The 13,790-nt window shown below is 39.6% G+C and overlaps 1 protein-coding gene across 1 annotated transcript in view; it reads right to left on the bottom strand.

The window, feature by feature from the left end:
• Lama4 (laminin subunit alpha 4) overlaps positions 1 to 13,790 on the bottom strand; it is a 149,630-nt gene that overhangs the window by 21,278 nt on the left and 114,562 nt on the right. Inside the window, exons 24-30 of the mRNA XM_052163517.1 lie at positions 11,437 to 11,568; positions 9,287 to 9,429; positions 6,455 to 6,593; positions 5,933 to 6,070; positions 2,353 to 2,486; positions 1,169 to 1,333; positions 297 to 444 (exon numbers count right to left, since the gene is read on the bottom strand). Coding sequence (XP_052019477.1) covers positions 297 to 444; positions 1,169 to 1,333; positions 2,353 to 2,486; positions 5,933 to 6,070; positions 6,455 to 6,593; positions 9,287 to 9,429; positions 11,437 to 11,568 — 999 coding nt within the window. The remainder of the gene's footprint in view (positions 1 to 296; positions 445 to 1,168; positions 1,334 to 2,352; positions 2,487 to 5,932; positions 6,071 to 6,454; positions 6,594 to 9,286; positions 9,430 to 11,436; positions 11,569 to 13,790) is intronic.

Raw genomic sequence — 13,790 nt, 5'->3', positions numbered from 1 at the left:
TATACTATAAAATAAATATATAACATAATGTATAATATATAATATAACATGATTATATGAATTATATATATTACTGAGTATATAGGTATTTATACTGCTAAACATGGTACACACCACACACACACACACACACACACACACACACACACATATGTTAAGAGCACGGCGGTCTTGCCTGCTATCAATAAAGGCCCTCAGGGGTAGGACTTGGCTGACTCTGCTCCTGAAAGCAGTCCCTGGTGCAGCACAGCTGGAGCATCAGAAGACAAGGGCAACCGTGAATAGTGTTGCTTTACCTGTTTGTTTGTTTTAAGCTTTGAGGAATTCTTTCCCTTTTTGTGAAGGAGAAACAGAGGTGATGACTCAATCGGACACTCATGGAGCGAAGTGTGGACCTTTTCAGAATAGCGCTGGAAATCTTCCACTTCCACATCTCTATCCAACCTGTTTGTAAGAGGGAAGGAACATCCCCAAATGCCATCCATAATTAATTAGGAAAACTATGTCAAGAATCTGTGGCGATAAAAATGTATGTGTGTGTGTGTGTGTGTGTGTATGCATCAGCAGGTGTTTGTGTGATGGATCCTTACCCATCTTACCACATGCTGACTGACTCTGGATGACTAGGATCATGCCTGTGTCTCTTAGTCTGTTCAGTCTCTCCCTGGCCTGCTCCTGCATCCTTGGGGTCTCTATTGACTCTTAAGGACCTAGATCAGTGGCTTTGTTTAAAGCTTTGAGTTAATGAAGAGGTCAGTCTTACACTTTGAACAAGGACTTTGGTCTGCTTACCTGTTGTTTACTATTAATAACCAATACAAAATAATCATATCTTGTATTTGTAGTTTGTTATATACGCAGTGCTGTGCAAGTACCTTCTGTATATTGTCTTACATATTTCTATGACAAACCCACCAAGCAGGCGCACTTGCTTTTCTGCATTTTTCAGGTGAAGAAATGAAGTCTTGCTTAGCCACAGCAGTACAGGAATTAAAGAGCGAGGGACTTACAAACCCCAGTACATCAGCTGCTCAGGCATACAGATGTTTAATTACTATCTGCTAAGGATTGTAAATTACATGCCTATCAGTTTTAGCAATGTGAACATTTCACTACTGCATTGACCATCATGGATCAAGCACATTGACCAATAAAAAGCAGTGTTTACCTGGTAAAGTAGGCATTGCTTATACAGCCAGTGAAATTAGCATACTGAGGACTGACGGGTGAGCCACCAAAGTAGAACTTCTTCTCAGTTGTCTGAGTCTGCTCCGCCTTCCCTTTTGTAGGGTTCTTACTCCCAAGTTGGCTTTTGTCTACTACCAGTTCATATCTGCAAAGAAAAGAGTCGGTACACACAGCACACTTTACCCGAAGGCTGCTGCTCACCAAACAGGTAGGTTTTCTCACAGGGTCAAAATGAAATCTATCAATGGAAAGACAGATTTCTCAGGAGGCCCAGGACGAAATGGCTAAATATTCGGGTGTACAAGAAGGGTGTATAAGATTTAGATTCCAACCTCAGTTTAGAATCTAAATCTCCACAGCAGGTACTTTCTTAGTGGAAAACCAGAGCATGCCTCTAGCAGTTGTCTCATTTCTAGGAGTCCAGTTTCATTGCACAGCGCACTGGGTGGCTAATCGTTAGAAACAGAGTTTAGAGAAATTGTTCTGCATTTACTTTGGACGGAATGCTCCTCACAAGGAGACTGGACAGCATCAGTCTTCAAAATAGGTTTATTATTTCAAAACATTTTGTTTTATGAGAAAGAAATTCGGTAATATATATAATATATATTATTATATATTATATATTATATATTATATACCATTATCATATATCAAATATCATATCTCATATTATATATTATATATAATATTATATATCATATCACATATCACATATTACATATTATATTATATCATATATCATATATTATATAATAAAATACTGTCATAAATGTAACATCCTTTACTGTTTAGGTTTAAAATCTAAACACAACCAGTATTCGCTGAAACTCTTCTATGTGTAACAAACCACACTGCATTCACCAAGTAGTGTAAGCATGCGCAGTCAGTACAGAGATGAAAACTGATCTTTTTATGGATACCCACACCCCCATCCCCCTTCGCCAAGAGTCTGCATTTGTTAAGCAACTTTATGATGGCTTATTCGGTATCTCTTGAAAATAAGTAGCATCCTTTTGGAAGAAGGAAATGAGTGGTCCTTCCATCACTTTTTGGAGCACTAGAAAAGCAACAATGTAGCCTAGGAAACACGGCGGCACTTGTCAGAAGCACACCCTGCAAACAAAGATCCTGGAGGTAAGCACAGGAAGTGAGGGGCGGTACCTTGAGTCTGAGATGGAAGCGACAACGAAGTGGGACAGCCCATCATGGTACTGCTTGTCTGCTGACTTAACCTTGATGCCTTTTACATCCATGACAACAGTGCCGTTGTCCAGTGAAATGGAAAACACGTCAGACTGAAACACAAGCACAGGTGTGTAAGAAGGAATCTGAGGATTAAAAACCAGATGTGTTTTCAAAGTTCACTCGATGGTATCGCTTAAAGGGATGGTATCGCTTAAAGGGATGGTATCGCTTAAAGGGATGGTATAGCTTAAAGGGACACACAGCGGGCAGAAAGTTTGCCGGTAGGGTAATGTCTGTGAATAGCAACAACTAAACACCTTTGCTCCTGTTAGCGCTGCTTATAGAAGTAGATGTGTTCAGGGCTGGGGAGGGGCTCAGCAGGTAAACACGCTTGCCCCGAAAGCCAGATGCACTAAATTCAGAACCCCAGAACCCATGTAAAACCTAAATCCAGTAGCATGCTTCTGTAATACAACACTACTATGGTAAGATAGGATGTAGAGACCAGAGTATTGCAAGCCAGATAGCTAGTCTGGAAGCCATGGAAGTGGCAAAAGCAAGAGAGAGCCTGCTGCCTCGAACCAAGGGGCAAGGTGAGCACTGATGCCGAAGAGTTATGCTTTGACTGCTACGCACGACATGGATGTATTTGTATACATACATACTCTCCCTGTCTCTCTGTCTCTCTCTCTCACATGTCTTTCACACACTTCTATAGAAGAAAGATACATCCATATTTTGAACTGAAATCCTTTGGTGGTTTTGCCATACAAAGAGATGGCTCAGTCTCAATGACTTTCCTTACCTAAGCATTTCTACCATATCAATGTCATGGGATCCCTCTGAAAGATAGTATTTCAGTCTCTAGGAGGACATAGCTGGAGGAAGAGACCTGAGTTAAATCACTAATATGTTTCTTAAAGATGCTTCTCTTTCTTGATATACTAAGACAGAAGAGAACTTTCAGGAAGCAGAAGTTTCTCCTCCTCCTCCCTCTCCTCCTCCTTTTCCCCTCCTCCTCCTCCTCTTCCTCCTCCTCCTCTTCCTCCTTTTCCTCTTCCTCCTTCTCTTCATCCTTCTTCTTCTCTTTCTCCTCCTTCTCCTCCTCCTCTTCTTCTTCCCCTTTTTCTTCTTCTTCTGTTTGGTTTTCTGAGACAGGGTTTCTCTGTGTAGCCCTGGCTGTCCTGGAACTCATTCTGTAAACCAGGATGACCTTGAACTCAGAAATCCACCTGCCTCTGCCTCCCAAGTGCTGGGATTACAGGCGTGTGCCACCACCGCCCAGCCAGAAGTTACTTCTTTTCTGACTTTGCTTACTGTGTGTTTTAAACATCGGCAGGTGATGATAATGTTTTCCATTCCTTGCATGCGTACCAACTTCTAAAGCCAGCCCTCAGTCCACTAGCCCGGTGAACTGCATCTAAACCCAGCCTACTGTCTGAAAGACAATTATCTAATGAGCGAGGGTAATCTAAGGCAAGATTTGGTGCACAAGTTCTACAAAATGCTTTCTATAAATTGTCATAAATGCTATTGATTTAAATGACATTGAAAAAAATAACAGGGATAGGAGGAAATAGCAGTTCACAAAGTGCTTGTTGTACGATCATGAGGACCCCTCCCCCCACACTACCTTCCTAATACCTATGCAGAAAGCTGGGCACGGTGGCACACACCTGTAATCCCAGCACTGGGGAGACAGAGATAGGTAGATTTCTGGGGTTTTCTGGCCACCTTGCCGGTGAAATGCTCCTCAGAAACAAAACAAGTCCAAGATGGTTGGCATTTCAGTAGGAATGACACCTGAGGTCGCCCTTTGGCCTCAACACACACAAACACACATGTGCCCAAGCCTGTGTTTACTCTCCCGACATACACATACAAAAGAAATAAGCTTCAAGGAGGTGACAGATTATAGGTTAGCGTAAGAAGCAAAATTCGCTGTGAAAAATCGTAGTATGGACAGAGATCTATCAGCCGAACCGTAGCTTTGCCAGACCTCTACGGATCTTATTTATTTTCACGGGGATGAAGATGGCGCCAGTGCTTCCCGCATGTTAGACCAAGCTCACTACCGCTGAGCCACACACCCAGCCCTTTATTTTTGATGTAAGTTTTAAAAAAAATCTATCTATCTATCTATTTATTTAATGTGAGTACACTGTTGCTATCTTCAGACACACCAGAAGAGGGCATCCGATCCCATTACAGATGGTTGTGAGCCACCATGTGGTTGCTGGGAATTGAACTCAGGTACCTCTGGAAGAGCAGTCAGTGCTCTTAACCATTGAGCCATCTCTCCAGCTCCTTGATGTAAGTTTTATAAGCTGAGCTTGAGAATTCTATCGTAAATCCAAAGGCAAAGAAGAGGGCAATGTCTCTGTCCTTATGCTCAGAGGTTGTTATGCCAGCCATTGGTGCTTCTGGCAGGCTGTGGATATATGTGATTTTCTTCATAAATCAATATTCTAAAATGTTTATGACAAATATACAGGAAGAGGAAGGTGATCTAGTACGTTGAAATACTGCTCTCAAAATGATAAAACAGGGAATTTGTGATACATAGTGCTAGTCTTCTTTATAAAGACATTAAGTAATAGATCTAGTAGACCTGACAGCGTCTACATTTTGAATCTAGTAGAAATAAGCAAAAGCGATATTGTCAAGTGTCTGTGCCAACTGAAATGTGGAAAATACTTGCAATTTCGTTCAGTGACAAAATTAGAGATACCGCTAATACTATTGTGGTTTGTTGTGATATTAAAAATAGGACGCAGTGTGCTTTCAATCAGAGAAAATGAAGATATAATTTTCCACAGGTGAGTCTACCGACTCCTTCAATTCTGCCCATTAACTCCTGAGGGGCAGGGCTGAATTCCAGACCAAGATATGCCTATGATTGCAATAGTGGCATGAATGTTATGGAGGTAATCAACTGCTTGAGGATTAAGGCCTGCTCCATAGAAGGAAACACATGCCTAGTACTGTCAATCTGGCCAACAACCTATGGTCAGGAGCTCACGGGCTCAGGGATGAACCTACTACTATTGCGTTGCTAGACAGACACAGTATCTAAGTGTACTCTAAGTTCTCTATCTCCAAGGTGAGGGCAGTTCTCAGGTATCAAAGGAGGTTCTTTGTGCAATGGATCGCCGTTAACTCAGAATTCATAGCTAGTCAAAGTGTGCATAGTATAAATTCAGTGGCGTGCACAGCCAAAAATTGGATGTAGATTTGGACTTACACACACACACACACACACACACACACACACACACACCGGTTGGGGTCAGAAGGAGGAAGGTAGAACGAACTGGGTGAAGGAAAAACCTGTTTGTGTGTGTATGTGTTTGAAAATGATGAAATACAATGTATAAAATTCTTAATAATTAATAAGATAGTATATGTAAAATATGTATATAACATATTTAGCACCTGACAGCATGTGTGCTTGTGAGTCATATTTGAGTCACATTTACTTTTATCATGCCTAAAACTTGTTTTTGATAGACAAGACAGCCACACAGCGTGTTCTCAGAGGAAAGCAAGGACTTACCCCTGAAGCGTAGTAGAATAGTAACCCATTTGGCTGTAACGTTCGGAAATTGAAGCCTCCTTCGAAGCCGTCAAAGAAAGATATTTTCTGAACTGAAGCAATAAAACTTTGCCCGTTGAAATAAGCTCTGCGAGATATCTGTATGGAAAAAAGGTAAACATGGTGTTTTGGTAATTATGGGCCACTCATGTGAGTTTTCATATACAAAGAGTCACGCCTGCTGCGTAAGCAGTTTGTCTCAGTTGTTTTTGTTGGAGTTTTCAAGCGTTAACTTTCCTTCCGTGTTCCGACAGGAGCTGGGTTTCATCATTCCCATTCCTTACACCCGAGTGACCAATAGCGTTTGAGCAGTCTCTCTGGGCTTTAGATGCCAGGTCCCCTGGAAACCAGAGCAGCTGCACAGGAGAGTCCCACAGCCTTTCTAGTTTAATGAGTTTTCTTTCTCTTGGCAGCAGAAAGGGCTTATCTAGCTGTAGAAAGCATGTTTACCTGTGAAAGAGCTCTCGAGTGAGGAGTACTTACCAGAGAGTCCTCTGGGCATCCATAACCCACTCCTAGGGTTTCTTTCTGCTCCAGTAAATTGAAATCTTTCTTTTGGAACTGGAAACCCTTCATGCATCCCCTAAAGTTGATATCTAGGGGAAGATGTGCTCTTAGGGTCCTGGAAAAGGAAATCAGTCCTCATTGGTACCATATATGTTGTAGCTTTCAAACCATTCAGAGTCTTATATGTTTTTGACAAGCACATGGTTGTGTCAAACCTTTGTGTGTAGTAGCCTGCTTCAAGTCAAGACAACTTGCTTACTTCTTTACAGTTTTCAAAACCTTTTATCTTCCATTACCAATTGCTACTTTTATAACAGTCAGTCAAATGATACAGATGGGAATGCTAGCATTTTTTTTTAATAGATTCTTGAGGCTGGGTAGATATGCTGCAGATAGAAAATACTTTACTCTTGGCAATTTCATAGAAATTGGAAAGACACTTATTCCCTTACATAGTAAATACCAAGATAGGATTTGACCTCAGGTATTCAGACATCTACTAATGGGGTTGGCCTTATTTGTAGCATATTCTAATCAAGGAAAGCTAGAGGCAGGTCCTAGAGTGTATCAGATGGCTGGGTCTCCGAGGCTGTGCAGGGGTCCTAGAACTGAAGGGAGAAGTGAACTACAGCCCCATCCCTAACCCAGAAGCATCTTCAATTGATAGCTACTTGCAAATGAAAAGATAGTTTTCTTTAAGGGAATCTCACTGAAGAAACAAACCTTTCTCCCTACTCCCCTCTCTGTCTTTGAGACAGGGCTTCTCTTTATAGCCCTGGCTGTCCTGGAACTCACTCTGTAGACCAGGATGGTCTCACAAACTCAGAGATCAGCTTGCCCCTGCCTCTATCTCCCATGTGCTGGGACTAAAGGAGTGTGTTACCATCATCCAGCCCAAAGAACCCACTATGTTACCATCATCCAGCCCAAAGAAACCACTCTTTAGAGTGGGCCCCATTCCCAGCAGTGATTGACCAGCACAACAACATTTTTGTCTTATAATGTTGTCAGAGCACTGTTTTTTTTTAAACTTTACAGGTCCTCTGTGTACATATATCATGGCTTCCTGTTTTGTGTGCCAACATATTGTCTGCATCTATATGTTTCTCACACTTTTTCTTTGGCTTTTTTTGATGTTTGGTTGTTTTGTTCCTATTCTATTTTTTTTATTTTGGTTTTATTTTATTTTATTATTATTCCTTAGAAGCCTGTTTGTTTTCTAACAAGAGATAGAAAGAGTGTGGATCTGGATGGGAAGGGAGGAGGGAGGAACTGGAAGGAATAGGCGAAGGGGAAACTCTATAATCAGAATATATTACGTGAAAAAAATCTACTTACACTAAAAAGTAAAAGTAAGAAATGTTTTATCCTTCTGATTGGGGTGATATTCTTGTTCAGTGTTCTGTCTTCATCTCTGTAATGCTCACTGCATAGGAGGTGGCCAAGAACATGCTATTTGGTACTGAATGAATGCCAAGTTGACTTGGACCAAACCATGGTGGGTAAACTGTGTTGTAGATGAACATCTCTGCTGAGTGTGTTAACCAGCAGGCTGGCATAGCGGTCAAGGTCCCATAGGACACGGTTGAAGGATTGAAGAGGGTATTTAGTTCAGGAAAACTTGGAGAGCCTTCTTTAGAGATAATTTGCAACATAGAAAGGATTTGACTCAAGTAGGAATTTTGTAACAATTGAAATCATATATCTCTATCCCTCTATCTCTATCTATCTATCTATCTATCTATCTATCTATCTATCTATCTATCTATCTCTATCTATATCCGTCTGAGGTAATTATTCACACAGCACTAAATTCACTCAGAGGTTTGAATGCTCATATTGAGGGATGTTTCGGTCACATGAGGGGTGGGCTCCATTGTCAGTTCTCACTCAAGTTCAGGATTCTTTTTTCCTTTTTTAAACATTGGGGCCTGATTTCAGAACAGTAATTAGTTTAGGAAAGCTAGTGGCTTTATGTAAAAGCTTTCCAGGTTACTCTAATGAGTGCTACCACACAGGATTATCTCAATATTGCTTTTAAGGTTTTAGAATCATTGTTTGTACGAATTTATTAATTTTGAGATTCATTTTAATTTTATATGTATCTACATTTTGCCTCTGTATATGTCTGTGCACCGTGTACATGCAGTGCTCATGGAGGCCAGAAGAGGGCGCGGTTTCACTCTGGTATTGGAGTTATAGATGGTTGTTAGCTGCCACATGGGTGCTGGGAATCAAACCCAGGACCTCTGCAAGAGTAGCCAGTGCTCTTAGCCATTGAGCCTTCTCTCCAGTTCTGTATCTATGAATTTAATGCATAGTAAGAGCTGGAGTTTTGAATTCACTAGAACAATGCACACAAACCATGACCTCTTGTATGCCCCCCAAAATGTATATTCTCTCAGATACTACTGAAGAGTTAGAATAACTTTAAAGACTAAGAGAACTATAAAGCACACACGCCGTTTTGTCTTTGAGCAATACATTCTGTTCTACTCTTCCTCTGCTTGAGAAATAATGCAGGAGACTATATGTTCTAGAAGTAACACTATATTAGTTAAGTACATCGGTTACACAGTGAGATGCTAATTTAAGAGGGTCATAAGCGCTAGCCATGGAGGGACAGTAGGTTCACAGATACATTTGTTCTGTACTTGTGGAGGTATGTAAAAGTAGCAAGTAAGATCTCTCCTATACTTATTATATATTATTATATATAATATTATATATAGTATTATATATAATATTATATATATACTTATTAGTATATTGTAAACAGTAAAAAGCCATATATTCAAGGAGCTTTACCTGGACTGTAAGACTTCTTGGGGTGCACCTCCGATGTAGATATCTGTGAAAGGTATCTTCTTTTTCTCATTGTCTGTGCTCTTAACATGTCGCCTGTCCACCACCAAAATCATTTTCTTGTCATTGTGGTAAATGATTGAGATCTGAGAGAAATAATGTATTATAAGTCTGTTTAGCAATTGATTTTTTGTTTGTTTATAGAAAAATGTAATGTATGTTAATTATCCTGGTTATAACCACCTATATTTTTCTTTGTTCACAATTAGGGAATAGAGTTTCCCTTTTTACTACAGAGATGACAACTATGGTTTTTGTGTAATGTAAGCTCACAGCTTACATTTCCTGGGGGAAGGCCCCCTTCTGGGAAAGGATATTTCCTACATTCCTAGGCTACATTTTTCTGAGTCCTGTTTTTTTTTCTTTTTAAATTTTCCTCTGCCTCTTACGAGGGGAACTTATAAGTATCCACCTTTAAAAAAAAAACCTTGATTAAGGTATCATTGATTATAAAACTGCACATATTTAAACAGATTATACAATTTAAGTTTGGACATATGAAAGCATTCGCTATATTACTAGCCCAATCAAGTTAACAATATCTAATATTTCTTAATGTTTCATTACTTTATTGTACTCCCTTGTGCTATCTATCTACTTATCTATCTATCTATCTATCTATCTATCTATCTATCTATCTATCTATATTCATGTGGTTTCCTGTGATTATACCTACACAAGGGTTTAAATATATATGTGTGTGTATGTGTGTGTGTTTTCTCTCTCCCTCTCTCTATGTATACATATATATATATGCACATATATATATTCATGTGGTTTCATGTGTGATTATACCTACACAAGGGTTTAAAATAGAAAGTCTGACATTTGCTAGGACAGTGTGCTCCACCATTGAACTACGATTTCTAATTACTGGTATTTGTATCGGCACCATGCTATTTAATATCTAAAATGTATTCCTTCGCCACAACGAAAGCTTTCTATACACTGGACAACTCATTTTCCGTTCCTTCCAGCACTGGGCAGCACACTGCATGCTTTATGCTTGAGCAGGTACTTTCTGGGTTATAGAGTGAGTGCTACCAAGGTGTCAGTTTTCAGAAACATTTCTATGTTATTTTGAATTATTAGATTTACATGAATAAATATGGACTTGCTATTTAAAGGACAGTGACTAGTTCTAGTGAATCTGCAGAAATGCTAGTCAGACAAACAATTAGGTTCTTCATTTATTGATCTTCGTCCTTAGAAAGTCTCTGGACATTGAACTGGAATGGTAAACACAGCTGGCTGGCCACTGCATCTGGGCTCAACTTAAAAGATATTACATCGTTTATATGGTTTATTAATTATATAATTTAGAGTAGTCGTTTGTGTGGATGAAGCATACTTTTGAGAAATTCTTCATGAGAAAAGTCACTCGTGTTTCTATATTATAGAGAAAAAAGTTCAAGAGAAAATTCTATATTTACTTACATAACCTCTTTATATTAATGAGGTTCAAAGTATAATAAGATCTTTGTAATTTTTTATTCGATATATTCTTTATTTACATTTCAAGTGATTTTTCCCTTTCCTGGATCCCCTCTCCCTGAAAGTCCCATAAGCCCTCTTCCCTCCCCCTGTTCCCCAATCCACCCCTTCCAACTTCCCTGTCCTGGTATTCCCCCACACTGCTGCTCTGAGCCTTTCCAGGACCAGGGGCCTCTCCTTCCTTCTTCTTGGGCATCATTTGATATGTGAATTGTGTCTTGGGTATTCCAAGAGTCTAGGCTAATATCTGTTTATCAGTGAGAGCATACCATGTGTGTTCTTTTGAGATTGGGTTATGAGATCTTTGTAATTTTTAACGTATATACAGTATTTTCATAGGTCTTCCATTATAATCAAGACATTTAAGATTAACAAGAGACCTTTGGTCAATGAGTCCCTTTTAATGAGAAGAGACCTTCCAGTGTCTTTTTGGATAGAAAGGTCAACACGTGTTTTCCCTGGGTGGAGTAGATGAGGGTACATCAGTTGTTGATGTGAACGTATGTAGTTTACTATCCCACTACTGCATTTGGTCACCTGGCCATATACATAGATCTAAGTGTCAAAACCCAAACCCACCCAAAGTACAATGTCTGTACCTCATGATATTTCGCATCATTAATCGGGGCTTTTTTCAATGTGTCTTCAAGATGCACAGGGCCATTGCTGAATCCAAAGTCATAGAACACATGTAGGTAGCCATTGCGCATTTCTAGGCTGAAAAACATACTCTGCAGAGAGAAAGAAACTGTAAGAGGGAGCACTGGTGTGAATGGAGAACCAAATTTAGCTGAATTAGAGAACTATTATAATTATTAATGGAATTCTTGGAAGATTAAAGTAGTCTCATGAGAGGCAGGGGATCTCTGAGAGGTTGAGGCCAGCCTGGTCTGTAGAGTGAGTTCCAAGACAGCCAGGGCCAGACAGAGAAAGCCTGTCTTGGGAAAATCTTATTAAAGTAAAGTCAATACTTATTTCTTACATATTATTAAAAACATTAATATTTTTATAACATTTAAAATACCTATCCTCTTTTGTTTTTATGTTACCATACAAACCACTGCATGGAGTACTGAGTCTACATTATTGGCCTTCAGTTCTTCAAGACAAAGTAGAATATACCATGCTTTTTCAACTGCCTTGCTGTTGAACAACTTTTCAAAAATATGATAGTCCCGGAGATGCCACTATATTCACTTAAAGATGAAAATTGGCAATAATGAAAAATTATTTCAAGATAGGCTAAACAGTTTCTCCAATATGTCAACAAATACAGATCTAGGATAAAGAAGACCGTTTCTGTATTATTTTGAGCCGCTGGATTTGTATAAATAAAAATGGAATTGGAATACACTTGGGCCAGATGATGTTAAAGAGCAGAAAGAATCTGGCAGCAGTCAAATCACTTGCTGGCTTTTTGTTTTTATTCCAGACCATGGTTCATAGATACAGGAATTAAATGGATTTGAACAATAAAGTATCCTGGAAAAGTCTTCATTTTACATAAAGTATAGATATCCTGAATGGAGTTTGCATGTTCCTTGGCATGGGAAACAATCCCTGGGGTTGGGGAAAATGTTCTAACTTTTATTTATGTTCATCAAAAAAATCTGAAGTAGCCAGGTGGTGGTGGCACACGACTTTTTGCAGGCAGACACAGGCAAATTTCTGAGTTCGAGGCCAGTCTGGTTGGTCTACAGAATGAGTTCCAGGTCATCCAGGGATACATAGAGAGGAATGCTGTGTTGAGGGGCTGGGGGTCAGGGGTGGAATGACCTCCCTGACCAAAAAACTTGAAATATAGAAAGAAAATGATCTTTGGTATAGAGTATTGACCCTGGGCCTTCATCTCCAGACTTTCATAGATTTCACATAGCTGGTGAGGCTTCCTGAATCGAGTTCTGCATTTGAAGGGCTCCAGGTGCCCTCTTTGGGCCTATGTGTTGGACGTTATTGGAGAGATGACAATCATTTTGTATTGAGGCGTGGAGTGATATGGAAGTGTTCTGGGACAGGTGGGTGTCTGCTGGCTACTTCCTATAAAGTTTTGACAATGCTGTCAACCCAAAAGACACATGTTTTTTTGTTATGAAACGAGTTATTTTAAACCGTTGAAGTTTACATGTGCTGGCAAGTGTCTTTCGGGAGCATGAGACCTAGCTGTTTCAGGAAACACAGTTAAACGTCACCTCACGATGAAGGGAATTATAGAGAAAGAAGCACGTTCAATGCCTCTCTCCGGACTCCTCCCCTCAACCCCCCCGCCCCCAGGAAGTTTTGGTATAGATAAATGATTGTTTGAAATTATTTTGGGGACATTTTTCTATTGCTAAGTGATTTCGACAATGAAAACAATGTAAATGTTCTGTCTCCCAAAACTTCTTATCTTGGGGCTATCGGGTTCTGGGGAGGGAAGGGAGGAGAGAGTAGTTATCAGAGGTGGACAAAGACAACCAAGGTATGATTTGTGCAAATGTGGAGATAACACAGTAAAATCTCATTAGTCAGTACAATTAGTGACTTTTGTAAACCGTCCTTCCTATGCACTATTTTTCCGACCATGAAATATATAATCAGTGTTCACTGTCAGCACTTTTATATCTCCACAGGAAGTCCTAGCACAATTGAATGGGGGTGTCAATCTTGTGATCAGATCTTGTGAAAATCTTCAGGCTCTGGTAGCAGTATTAAGTCATATCTATACTTCCAATTTTTTGTTTGTAAGAAAAGATTGATAATCTGTTTAGAAATCTTTCAAAGAAGATGTGTAGTGGCTTGGAGCAACTTTATTAAAGTTCACAAGATAATATAGTATCTAATTTGCTCTGAAGAACTGACTTCAGGAGAGAAAATGCACCAGCCAAATAGCAAAGGTTACCTGGGCCAGGTGGAGCATGAAGTTAAAAAAAAATAAAGTATATGATTTAGTAGGCACAGCTAATAATACATGTCA

This window comes from Apodemus sylvaticus, chromosome 19 (assembly GCF_947179515.1).
Source record: "Apodemus sylvaticus chromosome 19, mApoSyl1.1, whole genome shotgun sequence".
Lineage (NCBI taxonomy): Eukaryota > Metazoa > Chordata > Mammalia > Rodentia > Muridae > Apodemus > Apodemus sylvaticus.
This window is presented reverse-complemented; position numbering and strand designations above follow the sequence as displayed.